General features: G+C 42.6%; 6 protein-coding genes across 10 annotated transcripts in view; 3 read left to right on the top strand and 3 right to left on the bottom strand.

Annotated features, from left to right (window-relative positions):
- The window catches only part of LOC126568803 (gastrula zinc finger protein xFG20-1-like), a 343,175-nt gene that overhangs the window by 270,776 nt on the left and 44,556 nt on the right, over positions 1 to 27,843 (top strand). The gene's annotated exons all lie outside the window — the stretch shown is intronic.
- The window catches only part of LOC126556360 (probable cGMP 3',5'-cyclic phosphodiesterase subunit delta), a 441,422-nt gene that overhangs the window by 398,505 nt on the left and 15,074 nt on the right, over positions 1 to 27,843 (top strand). The window lies entirely within an intron of this gene.
- LOC126567447 (RNA cytidine acetyltransferase) overlaps positions 3,263 to 27,843 on the bottom strand; it is a 617,063-nt gene continuing 592,482 nt past the window's right edge. The window contains exon 7 of the mRNA XM_050223668.1: positions 3,263 to 3,311. Coding sequence (XP_050079625.1) covers positions 3,263 to 3,311 — 49 coding nt within the window. The remainder of the gene's footprint in view (positions 3,312 to 27,843) is intronic.
- LOC126556305 (AP-1 complex subunit mu-1) lies at positions 20,355 to 22,787 on the bottom strand. The gene is made up of 3 exons (XM_050211550.1): positions 21,741 to 22,787; positions 20,582 to 20,707; positions 20,355 to 20,503 (listed from the first exon to the last, which is right to left on the bottom strand). The coding sequence occupies exons 1-3, from the start codon at positions 22,782 to 22,784 to the stop codon at positions 20,405 to 20,407; spliced, it is 1,269 nt and encodes a 422-aa protein (XP_050067507.1). The 5' UTR covers positions 22,785 to 22,787; the 3' UTR covers positions 20,355 to 20,404.
- Positions 23,644 to 25,088, top strand: LOC126556522 (selenide, water dikinase 2-like). Its single transcript, XM_050211785.1, has 3 exons — positions 23,644 to 23,827; positions 23,910 to 24,273; positions 24,343 to 25,088. Exons 1-3 carry the CDS (start codon positions 23,644 to 23,646, stop codon positions 24,911 to 24,913), a joined length of 1,119 nt encoding a protein of 372 aa, XP_050067742.1. The 3' UTR covers positions 24,914 to 25,088.
- The window catches only part of LOC126568770 (copper-transporting ATPase 1), a 342,507-nt gene continuing 342,119 nt past the window's right edge, over positions 27,456 to 27,843 (bottom strand). For all 5 annotated transcript variants that reach the window (XM_050225385.1, XM_050225387.1, XM_050225381.1 and 2 more), the window contains one exon: positions 27,456 to 27,595. In XM_050225385.1, the coding sequence (XP_050081342.1) occupies positions 27,460 to 27,595 (136 nt within the window). In that variant the 3' untranslated portion in view covers positions 27,456 to 27,459. The remainder of the gene's footprint in view (positions 27,596 to 27,843) is intronic.

Here is a 27,843-nt window from a genome sequence, read left to right as displayed (position 1 = left end):
GGAAGGTTTAGAAAAGGTTTCCAATTTTACCTTCTTCTCGCGCTATGCATAAATTTTCGAATACCTTCACCTGGCCCTCCGGGGAGGGGCATCTGTACCGCCCGTGGAATTCCAAATGCTTTATCGCGCATCATCTAAATGATGTTTGCCGAAGATGTACACCTTCGGGATCGGAGAAGAGCGCATTTACGCTAATGAGTTTGCTTCACTAGATTGGTCGGTGCTAGCGAAACCTTAACCTTCGTCGAAACACGAGTGTTATGTCGATAGGTGTCACTGTCGTTCACACTGGAGCAGGTAACACTCGCTATATTATCGTTTAGTTCATTTAAGCTTAGGTATGGGCCTACGTTGCTTTCATTCGGAAGGGCAATCCCAGTAGTTGGCTCATTGCACAGCGGAAGTTGGCCAAGGTTTGCGAAGGCTAAAATATTGCCATAAGCGTACCAAATATGTTAAGATATAAGACTAACTTAACGCTCAAGTTAGACGTTCGACATTCGATGGCCCGGGATACCTAGTAGGCCGCTAAGGTCTGTCAAATCGCATACAAAATATGAAATAATCGTACGACCGAGCAGTGACTCCATCCAGTCCAGTGACTTTAGGCTGGAGACACTGCTTAGCCATACTGTACAATCGTACCACTAGCCAGTGCCAAGAGCCTAAAGCAAGAGTCCCTGCAAAGTCGTACGATTATTTCAAATTTTGTATGCGATTTGACAGATGAACAGGATGACATTTGTATTTCTTGTATTAGTATTAATCACTACTTGTATACATTAGAGACTCTATTGTGGGCTCAGAGACTCAAAGTTTCTATAAATAAATGAAAAAAGAGAATTGTGATTGCCTGACCAAAATCTGTCAAATCCCATACAAGTTCGTACGACCACATATCGTACGACTAAGCAGTGACTTCAGTCTAAGTCAAGAAGAACCAAGGCGTAATGGTGATGTAGGCGACATCGGCGCTGATCTTCAAACGACAGGACCGGGGTTTAAATCCCATCCGGCCCGTTCACCTGTGGTGAGGACTGACTAACCAACTGCGTGGTATCGCAAAGGGTCTAGCAAGCCATTTGATGGCCCGCGTGACCATTGGAGCCATTAAGGCCACAAAGAAGAAGAACAAGAATCATTCAAACACTAATTACAATGAAAAAAAAATTGTAATTGTAGAACAATTGAAGAAAACCCACAATAAAGACAACAGGCAACAAAACAGCATAAAGTAAATAAAACAAATAGAATATAATACAGCTAATAACATAAGAAAAGCAACATGAATATGTATATAAATTGTAACAAAATAATATTTGTAAGCTACAAAATTTTATAAAGCGTTTAGCAATAAAATGAAAGAATAAACCAATCAAAACCCAAAAGTTCCTAAATAAATATTCACTCGAGAGCATAATATGAAAACCGCAAAAAGCGCTAAACGTTATGAAAAAACATTATAGAATATAGTAAAGAATACATTAGAATATAACTGAACACGAAAAGAAAGCAATAATTATAAATATTAACTTCGACATGAAAAAATCAAAAGCTTTGTTCAAAATTTAAAAACCAATTGCTTAATATAATGATCTACTTGGTTAATCGTTCTTCATTGCCCTGCCTTTACTTTATGTTATTTACTTCTACATTTATTTTAAATTTTTGATTTTTTGAATGAAGCCTGTTCTACTGTGCACCAAGCACTAAGGTCCCCTTTTCCATTAGTCCTTACTATTGAATTGATTGATCAGTTTGACCGATTGCACCATGGCAGGGAGCCAATTGAAACTCTAGTTTACCGTCCGGAGTGATTATCACTTCACACCCATTCGAGTCCAACACCATCCAGGCACCTACCAAGAAAATACAGGAAAACCCAACGACAGGAAGATCCCGACCCGGATCCGATCAGCACAAAAAGGAGTCCTTCTTATCTCGCTTCCAATAATTGGAAGCGAAGATGAGCTGAAATCGTGGAAAAGCAAATGAGATTCAGAGGGGCAATGGAAACTTTCCGCAGAACGCCTTTGGGAACGGTAGCAAAGTACTGCCCTTACCCTTCAATGTCGCCCATAATGTTTGGCTTAATGGTGGAACGAATTTCTCATTCATGACTTTTTCGTAACATCCATGTACAAAGGAAGAAAAACAAGCTTGACTATTTTTCATTTTTTGCCGTGCTGTCGCTCTCTTTTAAAACGCTTGTTTAAATGTGCTTAAATTAAGGGAAAAACCTTTTTTGGTGACATTAGGTTAAGATGGGTTGGCCAAAGAAGTGTTTTTTCTTATATTTTTTTGTTTTAACCATCAAACGTTTTAGGTGATAAATATGTATTGTGTTTCATTGAAACGGAAGTCACTTTTGGGTGGGTTTTCTTCACATCTGTTCGGTTTTATAAATATTTATTACCTCTCACTCAACCCAACACTTTGCAGTTTTTTCTTTTCGTGTCGATTCCTGTCTTCCGCTCAGAAGCTTCCCGAAGGATCTAGGGGTTGAGTGCTGTGAAAAGCTTCCGATTGGATCTCTTAATCCTTTTATTCCCTCCGGATCGGATGGAAATGGAATGGATCCCTTTAGTTTTTTTTATTCCCATTCACTTTCCACAGTAGCCGGGTATCCGTAACCCCAAAAACGTGATCGATCCCGGTCCCGCATTACATTCATCCCATTTGGGGGATGATGGTGCAAACACACACTCACACACAAAGACAGACAAAGCGCTTTACCACATCAAACGGGTTGATTTTTGATTGACTTTTGAAGGAAATTAAATTGTTTTACCACTTCAGCGGAGCTTCAGACCGCACGATTAAACCGCATACGATTCGATCCTGGCCCAGCCGCCGAACCGCGTATAGCGATAGCGGCAAAAGCAGCGAAACGTTTCAATCAAAACGCGATCAAACACGCGGCCAATAATAATCTAGCTTTCGGAATGCCGCTCGAAACCGGTCAAAGTGCACTCCGGATGCACACAAACAATCAATTCTAACCAGACGCGCATATACGCGATGCTCAATCCCCGCTTTTTCAATCCATTGGCCCTCGATAAACTGGCTCGGCACAGATTACACGTTACAGGGTGGGAGGAGCGAGAAAAAAAATGCCGTAGCAGAACGTATAACATGCATTTTATTTCCTTCCCTGAGCAGCAATTAACCGTCGATGACCCACTTTTTGATTGTGTGCCGATGCAAAGCTCTCATCGCCGATAAATGTAATCGTTTATTATTGGATTTGAAGGGCAATATTTCAAATCATTGTTGCGTGATAAAATCCCTTTCCACCTCGCTTTTCATCGCTTTGGGGAATGGGTGTGTCAATAGCAGGCAATTTTTTGCTATAATTTTTTTTTATATATTTGGTTTCAAATTGCGAATTCAATCAACTGTGTAACAAAACAATTAGATTTATTTGATTAGATGACTACAAAGTCGCGATGAAACTAATTATAAATCACTTTAAAAAAAATGCTGCAAATTCAACAAATTTACATCAGACATTGATAAAAAAACATTTTTTGATGATATTTTGAGTAAAGATAAGATACAATATTTATTTATAATTGGGGCGGCCCGGTGGTGTAGGCGACATCGGCGCCGGTCTTCAAACGGCAGGACCGGGGTTCAAATCCCATCCAGACCGTCTCCCCGTAGTTAGGTCTGACTAACCAACTACGTGGTAACGTGGTTTTTAAGCCATGAAGAAGAATAAAAAGATTTACAATTAATTTTATTTTATACAATATTCATTTTATAAACAATTATAAATTATATATTTATATAATTATATATAAATACAGTTTTAATTACAAGGATATTTTATTTACAATTAATTATGACAGGACAATACCGGATTGTCAACACCGTTTGCGATGACTAAATTATATTTAACATAATGATAAGCCATTTCCTCCTTATTCCTTGCCTTATCCCTGGAATACTCGGTTGAAAGCCTTCCAATATATTCGCTTTAAAATTAAAATTTATATTGATTGGCCTTACACTAAAACAATACTTAACAAATGGAGCGATCATGCATGTATTTTTAAAAATCAAACTAAAATATGACGAATTGGTCTTCGCAATCTTAGCGCGCTAGCGGCTAGATATAGCGGCTAGATATAGCGCTTTTATAATCATTTTAATCTGATAGTGTGCGTACTTGAATCAGTTCAATAATCGTAACATATTTCTGTTTCCAAAATTTCTAGGCTATAATGTAGTGCCCCTGATAAGGTCTCGCTTGTAAGAAAACTTGTTTAATTTTAATTTTGTACTACTTTGAGTAAGATCAATTCAATTCAAGCTTTCCATGACGAAGCAGCGCGTGTCTGATCTCATATTTTTCCTGGGACATTTCCAATGCTAAAGTAGACCCTAGGTCAGTAGTTAGAACTGCGCGTATGACAAAACCATAGAGCAAATGGGATGCTCGTGTGGAGTATCATATTGCAAGCACGTGTGGAGAACCATACTGCCAGCAAGCTGTGTGTGCTGCATGATATTTCAAACGAGCTTCGCGTATAGAGCATTATACGACAAGCCGGTGCATTTGTAAATTGATTTTCATGCTGTTATCAATAGACGGTCAAACAGAGCAGCTCAGAGCAGCCCAATTAGGAAAACTTACTGTACGCTAGGTTAGGACTATTGATAAGAATTCCATTCCCAATCTATTCGATCTGTTTCGTTCCTTCAATGAAACCTAGGTTCAAATTACAAAGTAGGTTTTTTGCACCTACATTTGGATGTTAAATGTTATAACACGCACTGCAGTTGTTGTTTCCTGTATAAAGCTCTATTATATTACAACGAAAGTAACGCTCAACAAGTGTCAACGCTTTTTCTATTTGTTTTTTTTATTCCACTGAACAATTATTAGGGAACTTGCGGTTCTCCTTTGGCTTCTCCTCCGGCTGTCCTTGATCCACCATATTGAGTTCTGTATTCGAGAATTTAGACTGACAACTACAACACGACAATCACTGTGACAATCTAAATTTTTAGTTTAGTTGGTTCGAAGAGCCTGCTAGGGTTCTTCCGTTTCGATTCCGAAAAACATTCTGTTGATTAGTTAGGACTTAGAAATAAGATATGTACGTGGGCTGCTACATATATTTCTGACCTAGGTGACAAGAAATGTTGCCAGATGCAATCTGATATTCTTATTCGAAATTTTAACATTTTGGAGCATAATCACACTCACAACGTTTTGACGTACGACCATCATTTGTGATGTATACATTGACTTGAACAAATCATTTTTCACAACTTTCGACGTGGACTATCAAGACAAGACTGCTTTGAAGAGCTCAAATCTTAGTATGGCGATAAAGCACCATCCTAGAGCAGTGTTAAAAACTGGTCTAATGAATTAAATCGTGGCCGACGCTTGCTCAATGACGAATTTCGAGAAGGTCGTCCAAAAACGACCGTTCTGCCTGAGAACATTGATGCCGTTTTAGATCTAATTGCATAAGATCGTAATGTAGCATACTGCGAGATAGAGGAATCTTTGGCCATTTCTTCCACCAGCATAAACAATATTTTGTAGAAACACCTGATCTTAAGAAAGGCGAAGTCTTCGCAGAAAGTCGAAAAACGAACAACAGAAGACGGATCATTCTTCACCATGACGATGCGAGCTTTCATATCTCAGCTCCAACCATCGCTTATTTGACCGATCAAAACGTCGAATTGATGGGTCATCCGCCCTATAGCCCTGACTTGGCATCCAATGACTTCTTTTCATTCGAGCACATCAAGAAAAAATTACGTGGTCAACGAATTTTGTCCCCAGAAGATGCAGTTGAAGCGTTCAACAACCTCGTTTTGGAGGTATCTCAAACAGAGTGAAAAAAAAGCTTCGACAATTGGTTTGAGCGTATGAAAAAGTGTTAGAATCGTGCTGGAGATTTTTTTGATAAAGAATAAAACACTTTTTGACGATAAATATTTGCATTTTCATTTTTAGGAATATAAATAGCAGCCAGAAATATAAATAGCAGGCTATGCATTATAGTTGTAAGCAATCTAAGCTAAATATTTGTTGTTTATTAACCGAGAAGGCCCGGAATAAGGCACAAATCATGGAGAAAATGGAGAGCCTTGTGAACTTGGGAAATAGTAAACACACGTGGTGTTGACCATAAGGCCTGTGGCACAGCTACATCGTTCCGATTTTTTCGCATGGCCCTGTTGTAATGGTAAAAAGAAATCACCGTACCTTGTAAAGTCTAAAAATTGGCACTGTGTTATTTGCCACATTCTCTTTCTTATGAAACACACACATTTCTTTGCTTTGGATGTGTTACGACGTTCAACTGCGTCTGTTTAATCATAACTACGGTATTTACGGCTTCTAGCCGGCGACTCTCTACCCATTGTGTCCATTCCGAGTGCTATCTGCGACTGACTGACTACCTTGCCATGACTGTACTCCTATTTGTAACTGACTGCTAGAAAGTTGGTTCTTTATTTTATATGAAAATCTTGGGGACAAACCGGGAGAATAATTTGGATGGAAAATTCCATCAACTAACATCGCTGAGTCTATATTGCCTAAAATCTTACATGTTTATTTCACTTTGATTGGTTACAGACGATGGCACATGTTTGGTTTAATATGTCAGTCTACAGCATTATGTGCATGTAGTTCAGTTTATTACTTGACGCTTTGGGGGTTACTTTTCGCACCAGGCTTGCGGCCGGTTGAATTATGATGATGCTCTTACTCCGGTTGGTTTCGTGGTTGAGATCTTACTAAATATCCTTTTTTCATTCGTCGTAACCTCCCCACCTGCATTGTTGCACGATTTCCACCCGTTTCTATGCGTTTCTATGCTTCCTCAACCCTCTCGAATCCACGAGCTTGAATGTCGTTGCTATCGTCGTTGGTTGTTTCGCAGCCCATCCCTTTCTAACATTCTACTGGCTTTCTTCGCTCTCGCTCTTCTGGGACTTAGTCGTTTTCAATTTGTGTATTTGGTGATTTTGATCAAAGGCAGCCAGCTTCGTTGTAAAGTGAAAAAGTGTGAAGGTAATTCGTACGGATGTTTGTGTCCGTATTTTTCATCCATAATTACTGTAAATTCCATCTTTTTAGATAAAAAAAATCCATCAGAAGTCATCCGAGGACACTCAGCGAACGATTGGGATAAAGATTGATGGCAGAGTTGCAGATAAATGAAATGAGAACAGTCTATTTGATGACGTGTGATTAACAGTGGTTCGTGTGTCTATCACTTTCAGGAATTCATCTAGTTCAGCACTGAAATATTTGTGCCTAATTCCAAATATTGTCCTGAAGGCAGAATAAGAACTTCAGCGGAAAGAACCACCGAAAACGGCAATGGATTTCCAACTCGAAACGAACTTGAAACGATGGGGTAAAGAAAAGCCATGAAGAAAAACAGGTGAATACCGGATGGATGGCCATTTTCTAAGGATTTGGGTAAGTGCAAAGTGCCAGTGGCAAAAGTGCAAAAAAGTGCAGTGTTTAGAGCAGTACAATAAACGCAGAACAAACTTTTTCCTGTACAAATCAAGTGAGATTTGGGCTTCCATAGCAGCAAAGGTAGGGTGATGCATGAAACATCTAAAAAGTAGCATGAAACCTCACAGTGCGGCAAAAAAACACCCGCTGTTACATCTGCTATTGAGCACAACTTGTTCCTTAAAATGCGGGTGTTTCATTCATATAAAGATGTTGCAACAATGCTAGTTGGGCTCATACGTCATTCGACATTTAGTCCTAAGCTAGCAAATTGTATATTTATACGCTTCGATCGAAAGGCCCGGTACAACCCTATTGACATTGTGCATAATTATTTGCAATGTTTGTGGGAACTGAATTTGCTTGGTTGGTTTTGATGAATTTCCCATGATGTTTTTCTCATCCGTCTATTGCGCATTCCTGAAATTTGGTGCTAGTGGGAGAAAACGTGTGATCAGTTCGGTTTCGTTTTGTTCTTAGATCAGAGTCACCTTGCACGTGTTTTAATTCTAATAATACGCTACTGGCCATAGTGTTTTACAAGTCGATTGTCGCATCCCCGCACCGTAAGACGCAGGCCCTTTGCAGCAACAATCGAGCCAAAATGTCGAAAAATTTAAAATTTACTACGACCTGATGTCTCAACCCTTCCGGGCGTTGTTGATAGTTTTGCAGCAAACCAAAATGAACATCTTACCGACGAATTTAAGGTGATCAACCGCTTTCAGAAGGTACCGTGCATTACCGACAGCCAGCTACAGCTGGCCGAAAGTGTCGCCATCTTCCGGTATCTGTGCCGGGAGTACAAGGTGCCGGACCATTGGTATCCGGCTGATTCCCGACGCCAGGCCCTGGTGGACGGGTATCTCGAGTGGCAGCACCACAATACACGTGCCGCCTGCGCCACCTACTTCCAGTGCATGTGGTTGCGGCAGCAAGATCGATCCGAAACGGGCCGACCAGTACCGGTTGCAGATGGAAATCTGTTTGGACTTTATCGAGCGCGAGTTCCTGGGAAATGAGATATCAGTGGCTGATCTGTTGGCTGCCTGCGAAATCGAGCATTCGAGAATGGCCGGATACAACTCGTGCGATGGTCGTCCGAATTTAGGCCAAAGGATGGCAAGTGTCCGCGAATCGACGTCCCCGTGCAACGATCAAGCGCACAAATTGGTGAACAAAATTGCTCAAGATGTGGCCACCAAGCACAAACTATAGAAGGTACACAGCAACGGAAAACGGATGCCAAGAATGCGATTTGCTTTACCAACTACATTATCTATTTTGAAATTTGCTTTATTTTACTACACTCAGACCAGTGTTACGGATCGTTTCGACATATTATTGATATACGAGGCGTTTTCTTAATCGGTTTATCCCGTAACAGCGATTCGTTGACGGGCAGAATTTCGTGCGTAAATTTGTATCGAGCAGTGTGTTTGGGGAAAACATGGGGAAAATATTGAAAACTATCAAAAGTATTTTAGCAATACGGCCTGGCCGTCCTTCATGAATAAAAAAAAAATACGCTGCTGGGCCACTCTAAAGAAACTTAAAACATTATGCGTCTATTTCATTTTCTCCAATAAAAATCTCTTTTTTAAAGATTCAGAAAGACTCAGATAACCTACCATACCCGGAATTGGTGAAATAACAGGGAGGAAGTGCCTTGTTAACTTTTTTTGTATTTCAAACATAATCATCACAAGCGTTGGTGACAATACGGTGGTAAGCCGTAATACTAAAATATAAAAAAAGAAAGGCAAACACTCGAAAGTTTCCAGTCAGTTATCCTTAAACTAAAAGATGTTAACTATGTCTAGAAAATATCCGTGAAACAGTAAAAAAAAACTAAATAAAAGTACATGGAAAAATTGACAATTATCGGTTGCGAATATTAAAATTATTTTATTGTAACATGCCACAATTAATTAATATCAAATGATTAGCTCAGTCTTTCTACAACTTGGTACGTGGTTTTACTTTCACATTTTCCCCCATTACTCTCCAAAAAGAAAACCTATAAACATCTAGCAGCAGAAGATACTTCTACTTTTCAAGCTAATTTTCAAATTTGCATACACACGTCCCCCGACGACGACGACGACCATCCGTCCGTATAATGCCAAGGCACTAATTACTTGACTTTATCGTATGCATTTGTACGTTGGTTTTATCGCTAACATTTACTTCATACGCTGTTAAGGTTTTGACGTTGATTTCACATACACAACGCCCCGTCGTGTCCATTTGTAGCGAAGAGCGAAAGCTGCACCAGATTCTGCAATGACGCAATTTCCCGACCGCCACTACCGAAATTTCCCCGCCCGGGCCGGTGCTCCATTGCAAACGCTTCGACTGAAAAGTTTGGCCAAAGGATTAAAAACGGATGAAAAGTCTCATAAAATAACGGCTTAATTGAAGGCTTTTCTCGCTCTCGGTGAATGGAAAATTTTGCACCGAGTGTAATGTCAATTGTGGCATTATGTCGAATGCTGCTCCGGTGCTTCGATGGTACCGTAAGCCGGCCGACCGCTGCTATCGCAATCAGAGTGTCTGTTACTGCTTGAGTTTTTCACACTCACACTCGGGTGAAAGATTTTTCCGACCCCCATCCCCCTGCCCTGTTCCCGACAGGTCTGCACACAAAGATCGAAGGCTAGAGCATGTGAGAGGGTGCTAAACTTTTTCTCCACGTCGTCCGTACGTTGATGGAGTGCCGTCCGCTCCAAAGGGGCTCCGGGTGTCGAGGGAAACACAAAACCCTTACAAACACACACACACTTTTAGTCTCACCGACCATCAACTGATGCCATTATCTGAAACTCGTCGGTAAACCTCTTCAATACAGCCCGTATTTACTTCTTGTTGCCAGCCGTTTTGCAACAAACAGCCGCATACAGCAGCATCAGTGGCCAATTGCACAAGCGAATCAAATGCTCGTTCCTTCCACGCACAGCAATAGTGATCACGGTGGGAACGATTGCCAGTTTACCAACCCACGACCCGGTTACCATCGCATGGGTGGGTAATGCCATAACGATAGCAAAAGTTAAAATCAGATAAAACGTTCACAACACACCAGCAGCAGCAGCAGCAGCAGCAGTTTACTCCCAAAAGCGTACGAAGTACTGGGCGCCTCCATCCGTTTCTTTCCGACCGCCACACACAAACCACGTGGCGGTGTAACTTTCGGCCGGCATGGTGCTTTATTGTGTACGGAAAAATTAGGTCATCCCGTACGTTGCCCGCTGGATGGAATGCGAATGTTGTTAGGGTAGTCGGGGATGTAAACATAGACTTAGAAACGACGCTTAATTCCTTTATCGGCCGACAAGTAGTTGAAACACTCAGCCCCTCGTGGGACTCGTTTCCCGGAATAGGAATTGGTCAGTTGTTTTTTTTTTTTTTTTGTTGTTTGTCCAGTGAATAGCATTTTACAGACGAAATAGGACGGCACACCGTTTTAAAGCGTTGCTTATTTTACTGCAAATGAAAAGCTTTATAGAGTGTACGATTTTTTAAATAAATTTTAGACTTTTCTTTGCTAGTTTTACAGTTTTGAATGTAAGATTGTTGCTAAACAATTTGTAACTTTTCTCGCTCTTGACATAATAAAAATGGTGTCAGCACACCTCATGTTTCAAATGCAAGTTCGGTGCTTGATGTACCAATCGAGTTTCCTCGCAAACACTGCACGCACGAGTGAAACATTTGTTGTACGTTGAGTGGTCTTTAGTTTCCCCATCCCGAACCGTGCTTAGTAGTGAAATGCACCCAGAAACCACGTCTTCGCGGTGACGACGCAAAACCCATACTATCGGACCACTCCGCCCAGATCGCGTGTCACGTACGAGCGTAACTCTACCCAGAATCAAAAGCTCTTTACGCCGTGCCTTGTACACGTGTGTGTGTGTGTGTTTGTTTGAGTGCTACCACGGTAGGAAACTTCAGCATACCAGCCATTACCTATCTGCCCACCGCAGACCGTTTCACTAAGAGTCACAACTCCCGTTGCATCTTCGCTAAAGCCTTGACTCAATCTACGCCGGTAAGCTACCGACCTGAAATGGTTGGCTGTTTGTTCAGTTGTTCACAGGCTCAAAGGCACCTCGGCAAGCGCGCAATTACATCGCATATCGTAGTGGGTTTGCTGGTGCTATAGTTCTATCCTTTACCCTATCCCCTTTCCCTACAACCTAACCCCACAATCAGCATGGGATGCGATCCCCAAACGGAAACGGGCACACAAAACATGGGGCTTTTTGAGCAAACACATGATAATGAGGCTCATTTGGCGAACGTTAAATATTTATTTAGGTAAGAAAATGTGACTTTCGAACAGCCAGCTGCTGCTGCTGCGGAACTGCTTTCATTTCGTACAACGTCTGCACCCCTGACGGCAGGCTACGACAGGTGGGTTGCATAAACGAATCGAATTTAGAACCACGAACCCAATCAATTTCATTGCTCAATGGTACACAAACGGTGTTTGTGCACGAATTTCAATAGAACTTTTGCACGATCATTTTCTTCCTTCTTCATTGGAGCACAAATATAAATATTTCTTGGAGCATTTCAATGAAAACTATTCCTATTACAGTCGATTGAACTTTAGAAGATCAAGGCCTTTTTAATGAACCTTTTTACCTCATTTTTCTTCCTTATTTTATTTTTGTTTGTAGGTCATTTAGAATTTAATAAGGAGGCTGATACGGCTGGCACAAAGTCCTTACTCATCTCACCTGTTCATTGACTTCAAGTCGGCGTATGACACCATGGAGCGAGCCAAAATATGGAACAGTGCAGTGCAAAATGAGTTATCGTTCATAAGGAGGCGGATTTAGCCTTTCTAAGGTTCTAAGCGGAAGTGGCTTCCGATGAGCTTCGTTTTGGACTTCAGCTCGGGACACCCTTCTAAGTGGGGGCCCCTCTTAGAAAGCCACACCCTCAGTTTGCTTTTAGGAAGATCCGCCTCTGCATTCGTCTCTCAACGAGATCTGAGGCAGCGTGACGCACTCTCCTGTTTATTGTTCAATATTGCTCTGGAAAGTATCATGCAATTCGCGGACTCCGTCATCCGGACCACAATATGCACCTGATCTCTCCGCGGTTAAAAACCCGCACAATTGGCAAGTGTTAAAGGAAAAAAATTATGAAAAAATGTTAAATACTTTAAAAACCTGGCGTCATATATCAAAAATAATAATAATCGGAATATTAGCATCAATTTATACTTAAATTATTGCTTTTCGAGATGCTGGGGAGCTCTAATTTTTTTCATCGAAGCGCCAGATGAATGTTCTAGCTTTTAAAGGTTTTTCTTGATATTTTAAGTTTCATAGATCAGTGAAATGATGTATTTTCAACATTTTTCTCCTTCTTCTTTTGGCCTTTGAATGTCTTTGCATGCATTTGTTGACTTCATTTAATTGATTTGCTGTAACTGCATAGTCAGCAGTGGCGCATGTTATTAAGGGGCAGGAAAGCTTTACGAATGCTCCACGGACAGCCTCTCTTGACTGACAATACAGCAACGTGTAAAATTAATCGAATATAATGGTAGGTCAATAACCTCTTGAATTTACAGAGTAGTACAAAAGAATCAAAAACAGCCCTACGCACAGGTCTCAGTGTATTGGTGCTCAAATCAAACGCGATGAATTTTCGTGGAATATGTTCGCTTTGCACCTGCACAAAAGTCTTCCATCTGCTGGTTTATGGGCCGCTCTGCAACGCTGCCTCGAATTATCTAAGTCCTACCCAACATGGTTTTGTTCCGAAACGCTCAAACTCCACGAACCTTGTGCATTTTGTCAGTCTCTGCCACAGGAGCATCGACGCAGACCTTCAGGTCGATGATGTGGCTACAAACTCTCAAACTTCCTGCACAGCTATTGGTCTGGATAATATGGTACCTTAGTGATCGATTGTATCGTGTGAAAATGGGCGCTTTCAGTCTTGGTACTTCCAAAAAAGATTGGAGCTTTTCTTCAAAAAGGGGGCTGTTGTGACTTTGCTAGAAAACGTTCTCTTCCCGGCGGCTTCGATAGCTCGTTGAACGAAAAAGCTGCGTCAGAGAATTAGCAGTGCTTCTCGACAGTTAGTTGAACTTCCAGGACCAGCTGGAACACATCGTCAGCAAGGGGAATCAGCTGATAGGCTTGTTGAAAAACTTAGCGCTTGGCCTCATCGACCAGGTCTTGATAAAGACACTGTACTGCTCCTTGGTGCGGTCTCTGTTGAAATACGCGTCCGTGGTATGGTGGGTTGCAACAGCAAATCCGCTAGCTTGCTTTTTCGTTATGTGACGAAAATTCAACGCTGTTTGTGATCGTTTTCAACACAGTCCTGTGCGTCCTACCTCTTATGAACAACCCTGGCCATAAAATATCGTCAACTATAAGATAGCTTCGAGTGAACCATTTATATTCCATCGAATTCAATAAACAAATTAACAAATTAAAAAATCTATGTTCGGGATCAGGGATTCGGGATTATTTTGACAGTCACCTACGGAGAAAGAAAAAATTTGTTATGGCAAAATTAACCATCGGGGAATTTTTTTTTTTTTTTGTTTTAGAAATAGTAGCCTACCATGTATTTTATTCATTTTATTACGGGTCTATTACGGCCTCCACCCGTCTCCGGAACCGGGAACAAGCCCTGGCGACAGTTTCGCGGGGTAGGGCCGCGATAACGGACCTGAGCTCCGCCTTAGTGTTGCTGGAGGTTCTGTTGGTGTCCCGTTCCACCGCGCCCCACACGAAATAATCCATTGGATTAAGATCCGGTGAGCTGGGAGGCCACACATTCAGCGCGGTGAAGTCGTTGAAATTGGCCGCCAACCACTTTATCGTTTTGGAGGCTGTATGGCACGGAGCGGAATCCTGCTGGAACACGTACGGTCTGCCGTTGGCCACTCTCGTGATCCAAGGCTTTATGACGGTGTCCAGCATGGAAATGTACCCGTCCGCATTCTGCCTCAGCCCCTGCTCGAAAAAGTGGGGCGGCATCACGTCCCCTTCCGATGACAGGCAGGAAAACACCATCACCGTCTGGGGGAACTTGGTTTGCGGCACCCGTGGCACGTCCGCCGGGCAGTAAGCCAGCCACCGGTTGTTCTGGGTGTTAACCTTCTGGTCCTGGCAGAAGATATCTCATCAGAGAAAAACCACAGCGTGCCAGGACCTCCACGGGATGCTTTAGCAAGTTGAGCAGCTTCTTGGCGTTCCCCAACCGGCGCTCGCTGCCCTTCTCTGTCAACAACTGACCTCTTCGGCGGATTTTCATCGTGGATGGTGCCACCCCCATCTCACTTGCCAACGGCCGAATTCCGATCCCCAGATTTTCCATCACTGGAGGCCTGGAGGTCAGCCAGGAAACCGTCGGTCCGCACGCAATCCCGCCGCTGAGAATGTGGTTTTCGTGCTGCCATCGCTTCGTCGTGGTCGCTGTTTTCTCCCAGCTCACTCCGGATCGCCTTCACCGTGTTCAGCGAACACTGCACGCACTGCATGATGTCGCGGTTGTCGCGTCCGGTGCGGATCATCATGATGCATGTGATCCGCTTCCACAATGTACTCTTTTTTGGCATTTTTTGGCATCACGGGATGTTTTCGCTGCTTGCTCCGTACACTTTTAGCTGTCGAATGACGTATTGCTTGTTTTCCTATGCCAACTCGATCACGAGTTATAAACAAAAATGTAACTGTCAAAATTATCCCGAACGCCCTGTAAATAACATTAGTTAGTTACACCTCAACATAAAAATATCTAAAAGAAATTCAGAATGAAGCATCAATGCGGTTGTGATATATATGATTCACCGTTGTATTTTATTTATTTTACTTTATTAAGGGATCTTCTATTAGACAGAAGGACCTTCTAGACAACACCGGCCATCTAATGGCTTACTAGTCTTGTTGGTGCGTATGAGATTTGAATCCCGGTCCTGCCGTGTAAAGAGTGCCGCCGTTCTCACCTTACCACCCTATAAATTTCTGACTTTATCCTAGGATGGGACCCCCTAGAACATTTATAATTAGGTATCTGCACGCATAAAACTTGTATCAGTTTGTACAATTCATCAAGTTTATTGATCTTCAATCTATCTTTTGATATAGAATTGATCATCTTAACATGGAAAGAGTATTCGTCTTAACAACTCAATAAGATCTCTGTGATCTCACTATCTACCTCCAAACATGATTCCATCCTTTCAAACATCGCTGCATATTACCTAATTCTTTGATATATTAATCTAAGAATCAGCAACGATAGCATCATGAAGAACCAAAAATATCTCGAAAACAAACTTACCAGCTGGACTAAGTTTACGTTGTACTTTTCAAAAATCGATCAACACCCGGTTTGTTCCCTCGGTTAAAGAAAATACGCCACAATTATTCATCGATTGCAACAGCAACGAAAAGCACTGATCGCTACTTTTGCGCTGCATCCTACAGCTTGACAGACCGTGAGAAAAAAAAACCCCGGTCACAGCACCAACCAACAAACAACCACCCAAAGAAACAAATCGACAAACAAAAAAAAAAGGAAGCACCCGCCAAAAACTTTGGCCAAGCTGTATTTGTATGGTTGTTTTAGCTGGGTTTTTTTTCTGATGCCCTACTGTAGACAAAACAATAAAACCGGCAAAGTAGCTGACAACAAACGAACGTAAACCAAAACTACCCAACACTGGTTGGAGGAGACCCCTTTCCTCTCATCCCGCACGGGAAAGCTTCTTGTGTTCAACGCGCACACAGCCATTGTCGCTGGGTGCGGCGAAACGAATCAACTTCCGAAGTTTGTCTGTGGTTTTCTTGTCAGTTCTTTATTGCCCTCGCAGGAATCGAAACATCTGATCGAACGTTCACACTCCCACTCTTGCTTTGCTCTCTTTCCCCTCCCCGATCTATTGCTCTTTGTCTGTAACATTGGATGTTGCCGCCATGTTTTGTTTGCTTTTCTGGTACTCGTTAAAAGTTTTGATTTTGGCCTCGATCGATCGCTTTCTTTTCACACACACTCTCTCTCTCTCTCTCCCTCTTTCTGGTTTGCAATGATTTGCTTTTTAGTTTGCAATTCGTCGTCCCTCCACACCAAAACGAGACACAGAACACAAACAACTTCCAGCACCAGAGTGTTGGGAAAAGTTCAATGAACAACCATCATTGACTAGCCCACGCTTGTAAATCTGTTTATCGTCTTCAGAGAAAGCGCCACTAAATGTTCTTACAGCTCGCCAAGGGAATCGCAAAACCACTCGGCACAGCTTTTTGCTTGCTTGCTTGCTTGCTAAATTTCGTGCCGGAAAGAAAGCCACAAACTATCACACAAAGCACCAGCCGCAAAGCCCGAAAGATGCGGCGGTAGTTACCGCGAGTTCGCTTACTTCATGCGTTTCGCAAGTGCGGATACGGGCGGGTTCTTCTATCGTGCCAAAATCGCGCCAACATTTTATTTATTGAGCTTTCCGAAACACATTAAGCCGCCCAAACGCCGCCCAGTGCGCGTGCACCGCCGCCAACACATTTGCATGCCAGGACAACCTTTGCTACCGCCTGGCGTTGAATATGCATGAGAAGTTTCGGTTGTTTGGGGCCACCAGTGCACGCTTCTGCTGCACTCCGGGAAGAGCGTCCCCCCATCCTCATTCGTGGCCTCTCGGAATAATTCAATAATTTATGCATATTAAAACGACATATTACGCCATTCTAAGATTCGAATGGTGCTACTACTATCGACTTCCGCCACCGATCTGACGCTTCCTTGCGGTTCAGACTGCACACAGCACAGCACACATTAAGATAGGACAGCCTATCAGGTGGGTGATGTGGGTGTTCTTCGCTAAAGCGTGGTGAAATGTCTTCCGTTCGTTCCCATTCATGCCATTGTCCCGCTGGTTAGTGCAGGCGCGTATGAATACGATGATGATGATGTTTCCTTAATGCACACTTCCCGCAGCTCGATCACATCTTGTCTATCAATTCAATAAAGGCCGATGGATGGGTTCGGAAAGTGTGTTCCCACCGGCAGGCACGCGTACGATTCCGAATCGAAACGAGCGTACGAGCGAACGCCATCGGTTGCGGTCGTCAGAATACGCTTTGAATTCGCCTCTTTTCACCGAACGGGGAAGCTTTGCGCGTAATTATAACCATCCGCTATAATGGCTTTCAGCCTAGGCACGATGGCAAAACACGACGCTCGGTTCGCCCGCGTATTGCTGCTGCTTTTGCTTTGCTCAAAAGGGGTATGGATAATTTACTTTCCAACTCCCGCCGAACAACGGTGATATGCTGAGTAATCTCAGAGATGGTGCGCTCGTTTTGCCATCAGTCAGTCGAGTTGAGAAGAGAATGGCGTTTAACGATCCGAATGAGATAAATTAAACTGTGCTGTGGCTTTCATATGCTATTAATTTTGCGCCCGTTAATTGTGCAAGTGATGTTGCAGGTGCAGGTGCATCATTCAATCGCTTCTTGGGGTGAAAGATCGGGATGATTCTTCCCCGGCAAACAAAGGCATACCCCGCAAGGGGAGATGCTCTGTGTTTATGAATCTATCATAACTGTTAATAGGATCCCATTACATTATATCAACGTGGGACTTTTTATGACGTACATTGAATGTTTTGCTAGAGAAAATTTAAATTGACTTGAAAATATTGTAGAAAGTATCTGAGCAAAAGGTACGTTAAGCAAGCAATTCTCGTAATTTAAAATCACACCACGCACTTAACACGCTATTTATTCTCTTTGTTAAATTTCAAATTTTAGCGGGCAGTTAAAGTGTTAAACACTACTCCCGATGGAGACGCCTGGTCGCTAATAGACTACGGCATGCGATAAGATTGGACTGGGGAACAATAGGACGAGCGCCTGTAAAATACCTGCTTGGCGTAAGCCCTGATCGTGATAGAACCTGGCTCGGAAGCAGAATATCAGTTGATGGCGACGATCTTGAGGCGATAGAATCTTAGGGTGTTCAAACTTCAAACGATCAAGTAAGCAACGAAATCCGAGGGCGCATTGTTCAGGGGAATCGTACCTAATGAGGGTTCGGTGATCCTCCACAGACACGTGTCCTGAATTATGTTGACGCGATGTTGATAGGGCATGTGGAGAAGGATAATCAACCACAAGTTAGCTGTGCTGTTTGGCGGTGCGGTCAAAGCCGGAAGTATACGATGGTTGGAGCACATGATAAGGATGCCGAACTAAAGCTCCACCAGAAAAGGTTAAGAAGAGGCCACTCAAAATACTAGCAGGCACGAATGAATGTTTATCGGAATGTATCGAAAATGTATTCTGCTGGAAAATGAGAAATTAGCCATGTTTGAAAGAAAAATAATCTGAAGGATTTTGGCCCCCTGAGTATGGCAGAATACTGGCTGAAGCCGCCACTATGACTGGTTCTATGACGATAAGATAATTATCGTACAGTGAAGTAAACTCATCGAGGATCCGGTGGCCTCTGGGCATATCATGAGAATTGCACCGAGCGACCCAATATGTTGCATTCGCCTAACTCCTCGATGTTGTTGAAGAGCACAACGTTCAAGTGATCACTTAGTTCATATTTCTTTCTTTCCCGAGAATATCCATGGCATCCTGTCAGTAGGTGTGTTGATCGCATTGGTTTAGAAGATCTTTCTAAGCAGCTACCGTCGCCATGATCTGCTTTAAATTCCTCAAGGGTGATGGATTTCAAGCGTTTTGCAAGCTCTGTTGTATCTCTTGTTTAAAACAGATTGATATATATGCTCTGGATGTTGCACCATCTACCTGCACTGCATCACGTCACGTATCACGGCTTCTTCATTTCCTGTAATACCTATGTGTGCTAGTATCCAACAAAGAACAATTCTCCTGTCTTTCATGAGAGAGACGATCACTTGTATGTGACGGTTACGGATGAAGGTCTTCTCCAGCGCCTTCGGCACACACACAGTAAAGATAACGTTATTCTGTCGTTAGATAACGTTAGGCTACGATGGCCTCTTCTACCAGCTATTGTTATAGCAATAGCTTCTGCTGAAAATATGGAATTATTGTCAGGAAGCTTAATACTACAATTTACCTCGGAGGATGTAATTCCAAAGAGACAAGAGACAAAGTACGTCAAGTTTTTGATCTATTTACATGGACATGGTAGCGTAGAAGACGCAACATGAGATGAAATTCTGTCGTTAATAAAAAATAAGCTGGACGTTCCTAACCCGGAACATAATTCATATCAATTATTGATTTTCTTTCCACCAGCAACACCCTTCGTTGGCTTTCGTTTACTTTATTACCGTATATGTGCTACATGTTCAGTTTACAGGATGGTTAACGTTAAATATAAAATTAAAAATTTAAGCAAACAAACTTCATACCATTTTCTTTGCTCATACGGACAACAATTTCGACTAAAAGAAGGACGAAAACTACAGCGAAACATACAATTGAAAAAAAAACCTATAGAAATAAAAATTAAGCAAATACTATCCAGAACAACAGCTATGCGATAAAATTACATTTTGATAATCGAAAAAGCAAAGGGTGCAAAAACAAAACATGAGACAAGCAAGTGAATCACTTAAAATAAGAAATTTACGTCCCATTCTATGTTCGTGTGTGTGTGTGTCTTTCCGATCGAAGCTGCCTACCTTGACACAGACACGCTTGTTAATACTGCCACAACGCAATCGAAAGCATATGTAACCCACCAAATAAAACCCAATCCGGAAACGATCGGTGCTCACTGCTGCGGTGGACACTTTGCTATGGTCGTACGTACATGGTTGCGGGATGCGCAGAAGGAGGAAGGAGGAGAATCGGGATGAGCTGGTGTGAGGAGGGAAACTTAACAATCACACTTCGATAGGCACCGTCGTCATACTTTTTAGTTCGTTCTCAGCTGATAGTCGCCGTTCTGGGTGATGTACCGGACCCAGGGCAGTGCTTGGTATCCACTCTTTTCGATAATTTTTAAATATCGCACCTAAAATGAAAGTTTATCATCGTTTTTTTTATCAGTTGATGGAATTTCGGTTTTATTGGACTCTTTTTTCGCACTTACCTGAATACCGGAGGTGGTAAAGTAGGGAATTTCGAACTTTACCTGAATCGGTGGCTTTCCCTCACTGTCCTCGCATTCCACGCTGGGCAGACCAAAGTGGGCACGCATTAGGTATTCCTTTCCACCCTGTAAAGAAAAGAAAAGCGCAACATAATTAGCGTTAAAAATTAAGCCACTTCTATTACAAACAATATTTCATTTAATTTAATTTCATGTTGGATGTATTGCACTCCGCAAGGGGTTCTACATGAATATTATAATATTATATAAGTATAATGTATATAAAGGCTTGGAGAAGCTAAGCTTTCCAAGCCCAGTAGTTCCCAGCGGGTGTGGAGAATAAAGGGATGGAGGAAAAGGATTGGCCGTAAATGCAGTTGGCAGACAGCAGAGATCGTCGAATTCACTGGACAGCCGAAGCAATAGACCAAATGAATGACTAGCACTACTAATGACATGGTCAATATGGAGGGCAAAGGATAGTTTTCGGTTAACAAGGATTCCATGCGGCTTATTTGGTCTAAATGACCATACTTGTTCATGAAAATGTCCGAAATTTCCTCGCACATGAAGGAATCTGTTGTTAAGAGGGAACTGTGTTCTCAAGAAGGACAGCACGATTTAATGCCTATGAAGCGCTAGGATTCACTTGTAGGGCAAAAAAAACCTTCGTAGATTCAAGGATTCGGCTCTTAGAGCATGTCTGTAGAAACGCTTCAAAATATTCTATTATCAAATGATTTGATACTGAACAGCGGACTAGAAGGCGAAGCGACGGCATTTCAAAACATGTGCAGATTTTATGTGTGCTCCCTAGCGCGATTCTAAGACAGCGTTACTGTAGCATTTTAAGCTTTAGTATAATCGTATTGGAGGCCAATTGGAAGCATATGTTGTCTTAAATAATCGCAGAACATCTGAGGGATGTGCGCCCCACCAGAATCCTTTGACTATCCTTAGATCATTGATTCTTTTACTGCATTTTTGCACCAGATGGGTGAATTGTGTACTACAGTTTAGTCTAGAATTGATCCAAACAATGTCGGATCGGTAAAATTGCCAGTTGTTGGTATATGAAATATATAATAATAATCATAATAATAAAACATCGCGTGTAAAGTGACATCGGAAAAAGTTTGACCATATTCGCTGTACTTACTGGGAATGATTTAATTGTCCATGTAATGGCATTCTGCTCCGGAGCGTATTTTACGCTACCAATTGTAGTTTTAAACTTGGGCGAATCGGCATCGGCCGGCACCGGAATGACAATTTCCACATTGTTCGCCGTGGATCGACGCTTAAACTGCGACTTCGCCTTGATCATGTACTCCACGCGACTGTGCGCATGCCGCTCGATAACGGACTCGATCCAGATCAACGGCTTAACGTGCGTGTTCAACCGATAGGACATCAGCTCAAACTCGCCGTCCGGTGGAATGAACGAAATCGTACGATCATTCTCGAACCGGGACAATCGTACACACTGATGAAACTTTACATCCTCCAGCTCGACGGATTTCGACTTTCCCCGGCCGGTGCTTTCGAACAGCACCTTATCGTTCAGCCCGAGCCGCAGTTCCGGCATACCGGACAGGTAGACACGCATTTTGATTGCACCGACGATTTCGCTTCGCAGCACATTCCCGTTCGCGTTCGCCAGCAAATTTACGCTTTCGATCACATCCAAAAACACCTCGTTCTTGCGATACTTGATGCCCTCGGAACGCCACGATACCGCGTTCGTCACCGCCATCGGTATGCGTGGTTGTATTTCCAGCTTGTGACCTTCCTGCGTAATGTATTCCTGCAGAATTTTACTGTCCGTCGTCTGCGGGTAACCGAAATCGATCAGCTCGTCCAGCAGCTCGTAAATGACCACAAAATTGTCCCGTATGCTTTCCTCCTCCAGCTCTTTAAAGTACTCCGTAAACACCTGCACCACCTTGTGGAGAAATACAAACACTAGCGCAATGTTCGCATTGCTCCGGGTAACCGAAACCAGGTACAGATTGTTTGTCTTCACGTACGCGAACGTACATTCCGGCGTCTGGAGGATCGGTGTAATGAGTCCCTCTTCTTCCTTCTCCATCAGCAGTGGCATAAACTTATCGATCACGCCCATATCGATGTGGCCTCGGTAATTGCGCGATATCAGCACCTTTCCCTTGGCGTCGAGGATGAAAATTGCTGACGAAGACATTTTTCCCGTGTTTCCCGAGCCGGTGATGTGAACCTGTAGGGCGATAACGTGCAGGTGTATTAGTTTGCATGCTGTTTACGTTTCCACGCCCCGTTCCTAAGCCGATTATGTAGTGCCGTCGGTCGGTTTGTTCCACATACGGTTTGAAGGTTTGCCGAGGTAGCGAGCCAAAATGCCACGAAGAAAGTAACGAAATCGCGCGCTTATCACAAATAGATAATTCTCTCCGTGCACGATATGTATCATCTGCTATTGCTCGTGTAATAGATTTGTTTTTATACGCACAATCGAACCACCGATCGAAAACAAAACTCAACCTTCCTTGTCACCACCAGATGCAGCAGCTTACCTGACGAAATATCGATTCAATACAATGACGGACACTCACTTTAGGTAATTGTAGACACTTTAACGCTATTACTTGCTTAAAACAATTGTAATATCTGATTTTTCAACATTATTGACCAACCACAAATCCAGTCATCATTTTTCCTTTTATTGAAGTGACGTGAATGTCGTGTTGACAGTTCGTTTCTGAGGGGCAACCTCACCTAGCGGAATTCAAGTGAACTAATGTGGTGAAATTAAAACTCCTCCTGCGCAACCAAAATACGATTTAAATCGAGTTGTTTGTGATTTTTACATAAATTAAAATATTTAATCTACTTTAGCTTCCTTCCAACAAAATAAAAAACTTTAAAATTTCAATTTTCATGTTCGAAAATAAAACACTTCAGCTGTCAAATAACATGACCGGACACTTGCATACACGTACTCGCACCTCAGCTGTTTTCTATTTGTGGCTCTCGACAACCGCACTGTTTACTATTTTGCGTCGTACAAAACGGTTCCGCACATAATGTTCAACCCGGAACGTTACGGGCTCAGTCCGGACTTCCGGCTAACAAAGTTCTCAACGCTGCGAGGGTGAGGTTCGAAGGTTCCTCAAGATGTCCTAAACCGACTTCTTGCAGGAGTGTACGCAGAACAGTTAGGCGATAAGGATGTGAAGGAGAAGAAGCAGGATACGGAGGACGGTGTTGGTAAGATCTAGTGTTGGATGGAATCCCAATGGAATCCCATCAGTATTGATGGGGCAAAGTATTAATTTTATGATCTTTGCAGGAATAGGACTGGATTCATCTGTAATAGCGCTTAAGCATGACCTCTTTCTGGTACAATCGGTCGATTTCTTCTATCCGCTTATCGACGATCCGTTTATGCTGGGCAAAATTGCGTTGGCCAACGTGGTAAGTGATGTGTTTGCGGTCGGTGCAACGGAAATCGATCAGATAAAGCTGATCGTTACCGCGCCGACCGAATTTACCGACAAGGAGCGTGAAGTAGTGGTGCCGATGGTGATGAAAGGATTTTTGGAAGCTGCGAAAGAGTGCAAAGCACCGGTCAAGATTGGCAGCATCGCGGAAAACCCTTGGTGCATTATTGGTGGCGCTGCTACGGCTGTCTGTCATCGGTCGGAGCTGATAATGTGGGTGATAAGATAAGACGGTTAATGAATGGTGCAGCTACTTAATATACCATTTCTTTTTATTCGTAGGCCATACAACGCCGAAGAAGGTGATGCGATCGTCTTGACCAAACCACTAGGTACACAGCTGGCCACAAATGCTTACATCTGGATGAACGAAATGTCTGAAAACTGGACGCGTCTTCAGGAGCGTTTCAGTGGGGCAGATATTGAAGAAACATATCGTATCGCATTAGAATCGATGTCCCGACTGAACAAAACGGGAGCGGAATTGATGCGAAAGCACAACGCACACGCAGCCACAGACGTCACCGGTTTTGGCATCTACGGACATGCCGAGAATTTGGCATCGTTTCAGAAGGCCGAAGTAGATTTCCATCTTGACACGCTTCCCATCATCAAAAACGTACGGGAAATAGCGGACATACTTGGCCGGAGCACAAAACTATTGGCTGGCAAGGCAGTAGAAACGAGCGGAGGGTTGTTAATATGTTTGCCAAGCAGTAGCGCGGACGCATTCTGTGAAGAGTATAAGCATTGCACCAAACACGAGGCATGGATTGTAGGGCGCGTTGAAAAGGGTACGCGAGGTGTAAAGATGAATCCAAATCCTAAAATTTTAACCGTGGAAGAGTCGTAACATCGCATCTGAACATAGACGACGACGGTGGTGACTTCAAGCGTATGAAGCGAACTCCGGAAAGGCTGCAAAGGCTGAGGAATTTGCGAAAGCTTTCTTGAACCATCATCCCAAGGTGTTAGTGTTTTGTGTGATTTGAATAAAGCATGTAATGCAAATGTAATCTTTGAAAATATAGCTGTTCTTATTCCACCAAAAGCGATGAGGATATAGCCAACGTAATTAACAGCATTTTTTCAAGCCGGATCCACCACAATCTACAAGAAATAGCTCATTTACACTGACCTTATTATCATGCAACGCATTACAACTTGTAATACCAGGTCTTTTTGATTGGCTGTGTCGTATGGTTGGCTAGCTATGATTTGAATAGCTGTATAGTAATGTACACAATGCCTAATTGACCCGAACTGCTTAGTAAATATTTGCTCTTGTATATTACGACTTCGAATTATACGAGTATGTTACAAGTTTCCATGATCAAATAGGAAATAATTAAAATATTTGGGTAAAATAATTTATCATCTATGGTAAAATAGTAACGGCGAAGTTAAATTGCATTTGAAATGTTTCGTGTCGTTAGCGAACATACTCCAAATATCAATCCAGCCCTGCTGCCAGTTGAATGCAAGATTCGATGCTACTTCCGGCACGTACAAGCTTGTTGGCGCGTTGAGCCTTTTCGTCCAACCCTAAAGTATTGCAAAATAGTACCAACCCTCGGGCAAAAATTACTTTTATGCGGCACAAATCTTGCCTATTCGTCTTCCTCTCCATCTTCTCAACAACAGCATCATCAATCTCGCATTTTCGGGATGCGTGTCAATTGGTCGCAATATTCTGCCTCGTCCTACAAAAAATGGCGGAACCACATCAACGAGTTTTTAACCAACTCACCAATCGTTTCGGTTGATTCTTCTTGTTCGTTGCATTGGTCCTATTTTTAGGAACCCGCGTTTCAGCTCAGTAGTACCTCCGATGGAATCGATGGCTTCCGCTCGGATCTGGAGTTAAATCCGGAGTGATCCGGGGTAATCCTTGATATTATTTCCGGAACGCATCGCGGAATCAACTGAAGATTTCAGTTGATTCCGTTGAAGTTCCGTTCCGTCAGTTGAACTCAGAATTCTTTTTGCACCGGGACCAGGAAGCCTGACACCCATAATTATCATGTACTCCCTTGTAGTACGAGCTACTACCGGATGTTTTTTGTGGGAAGGAAGGCAAGGAAACTAACTCTGGCTTGTGGTCAGGTTGAACTTGACCAATACAGGGTTTTTTTCAGTCCAGTTCAAATATAAAATGGATGTTTTCAAATTTGTTAAACGCAGAGTAAAAGGACGACCGAAATCAAGTTAAGAAAGCCAATTCCAACATCGTAAATTAGCACCTCTAAATCGTAACACTATTTCTCAAATCCGGCAAATAAATCCAAAAACTTCCTCTTCTTCTTCTTGGCTTAACGACATACTAGGTCAAGCCGGTCATCGAATGGTTTACTAGACTTGCTGATACCATGAAGTTGGATCCTCACTACGGGGGAACGGCCCGGATGCAGTGGCGGATCAAGGTGTTTGGGGACCAAGACGGATTGGATATGGGGACCCAACACCCAACGCAATTGATACACCTTCATACTCATAAACAAAGGGGAGGGGGGAGGAGAGAGGGGGATGTTGCGAGGACCTTGGTCGGCGAGCTCTCCCACCCCCTCGGAGATTACACTGCTTAATGTCTAGCAGTCGGAATAATCCTGATAAAGAGGATTTAACTATCAAAACCCTCTATAAACGTACCAGTTTCAACGGAAATAAGTATAGCTGCATAGTTCAGTTCATTACATGATAATGTAGCTCACCTTAAAGTCGAAAAATGGGGGGTGTACGTGAGGTTCTGGAGCACCCCGGCAAGATCTATTACGGTGTGAAGATATGGTCAATAATGGTTAACGTTAATTCAATACTAAATTATTCTCAGTTCGGATGATATAAATGCAGAGAATATGCGCAATCTACAAAACATAGTATATATTTTATTTACAAGTCTTTTGGTAAAAGGCGTTTATGTGTATAAAAAAAAAAAGTTCACTTTGCCGAACTGGTACGGGGGCGTTTGCAGAAATTATAAGTACAGAACGAGTACTGGTAATAATTCTATGCCTTAACACATACAAAACTATTGGTCACTGTGATCGTGCACCACCCCGCCTAACGATACAATGCGTCTATCACATGCACACTGATAACAGATGAAATAAGGACATTTTTCAAAACCACAAAAAAACGATACAAAAAAAACTGGTAAAAGAAGGGACAAAACTGAAAAAAGCGGTTACTCAAAGCACACAGCAATGAGAAAAGGAGTAACACGTGTCCGGGATCCTTCTGTGGGTGGTATGGCTGCACTTGGCAATAGAGCAGTGGTACCAGCAAAAAAAAAAACGAGTACCAACCTCTTCTGTTGCAAAGAATCACTGAAAACTGTCCTGAACGCGTGCTGCTCCTTTAACCCGCCGCCACAGCATTGTTGCGACGGTATCGTTCGTTCTAGAGCTTCTGAAGCTCTGTTGCGTCTTTGTAAATGCTTGCATTCGATGTTTTGAGGATGTCGACCGAAAACTCATCATCGTCCAGTGTCGCCAGCAGTCCATCCTCCTTCGAGTCTTTGCCTCGACCGAACAACCTATTTGCAAATGGGAAAAGAAACAATGATACAAATGATGATACAAAGTATAACACTTTTTTAAGGCATTCAATCACACACACACACACACACACACACACACACACACACACACACACACACACACACACACACACACACACACACACACACACACACACACACACACACACACACATGTATTCAAAACAGCAGTCTGTTTGTAGATTTTTTATAGATCGGAAGAATTAAACATAACAGAAAAATAA

Source organism: Anopheles maculipalpis, chromosome 2RL (genome assembly GCF_943734695.1).
Source record: "Anopheles maculipalpis chromosome 2RL, idAnoMacuDA_375_x, whole genome shotgun sequence".
In the NCBI taxonomy this organism is placed as follows: domain Eukaryota; kingdom Metazoa; phylum Arthropoda; class Insecta; order Diptera; family Culicidae; genus Anopheles; species Anopheles maculipalpis.
This window is presented reverse-complemented; position numbering and strand designations above follow the sequence as displayed.

What these genes read in the sequence shown, in the direction of transcription:
- LOC126556305 (XM_050211550.1), bottom strand. Translation starts at nt 22,784, where the DNA reads ATGTCTTCGTCAGCAATTTTCATCCTCGACGCCAAGGGAAAGGTGCTG. An exon ending in GGACAATTAAATCATTCCCA is followed by an intron (nt 20,708 to 21,740) that starts GTAAGTACAGCG and finishes TTTTCTTTACAG; the next exon opens with GGTGGAAAGGAATACCTAAT. An exon ending in TTACCACCTCCGGTATTCAG is followed by an intron (nt 20,504 to 20,581) that starts GTAAGTGCGAAA and finishes CTTTCATTTTAG; the next exon opens with GTGCGATATTTAAAAATTAT.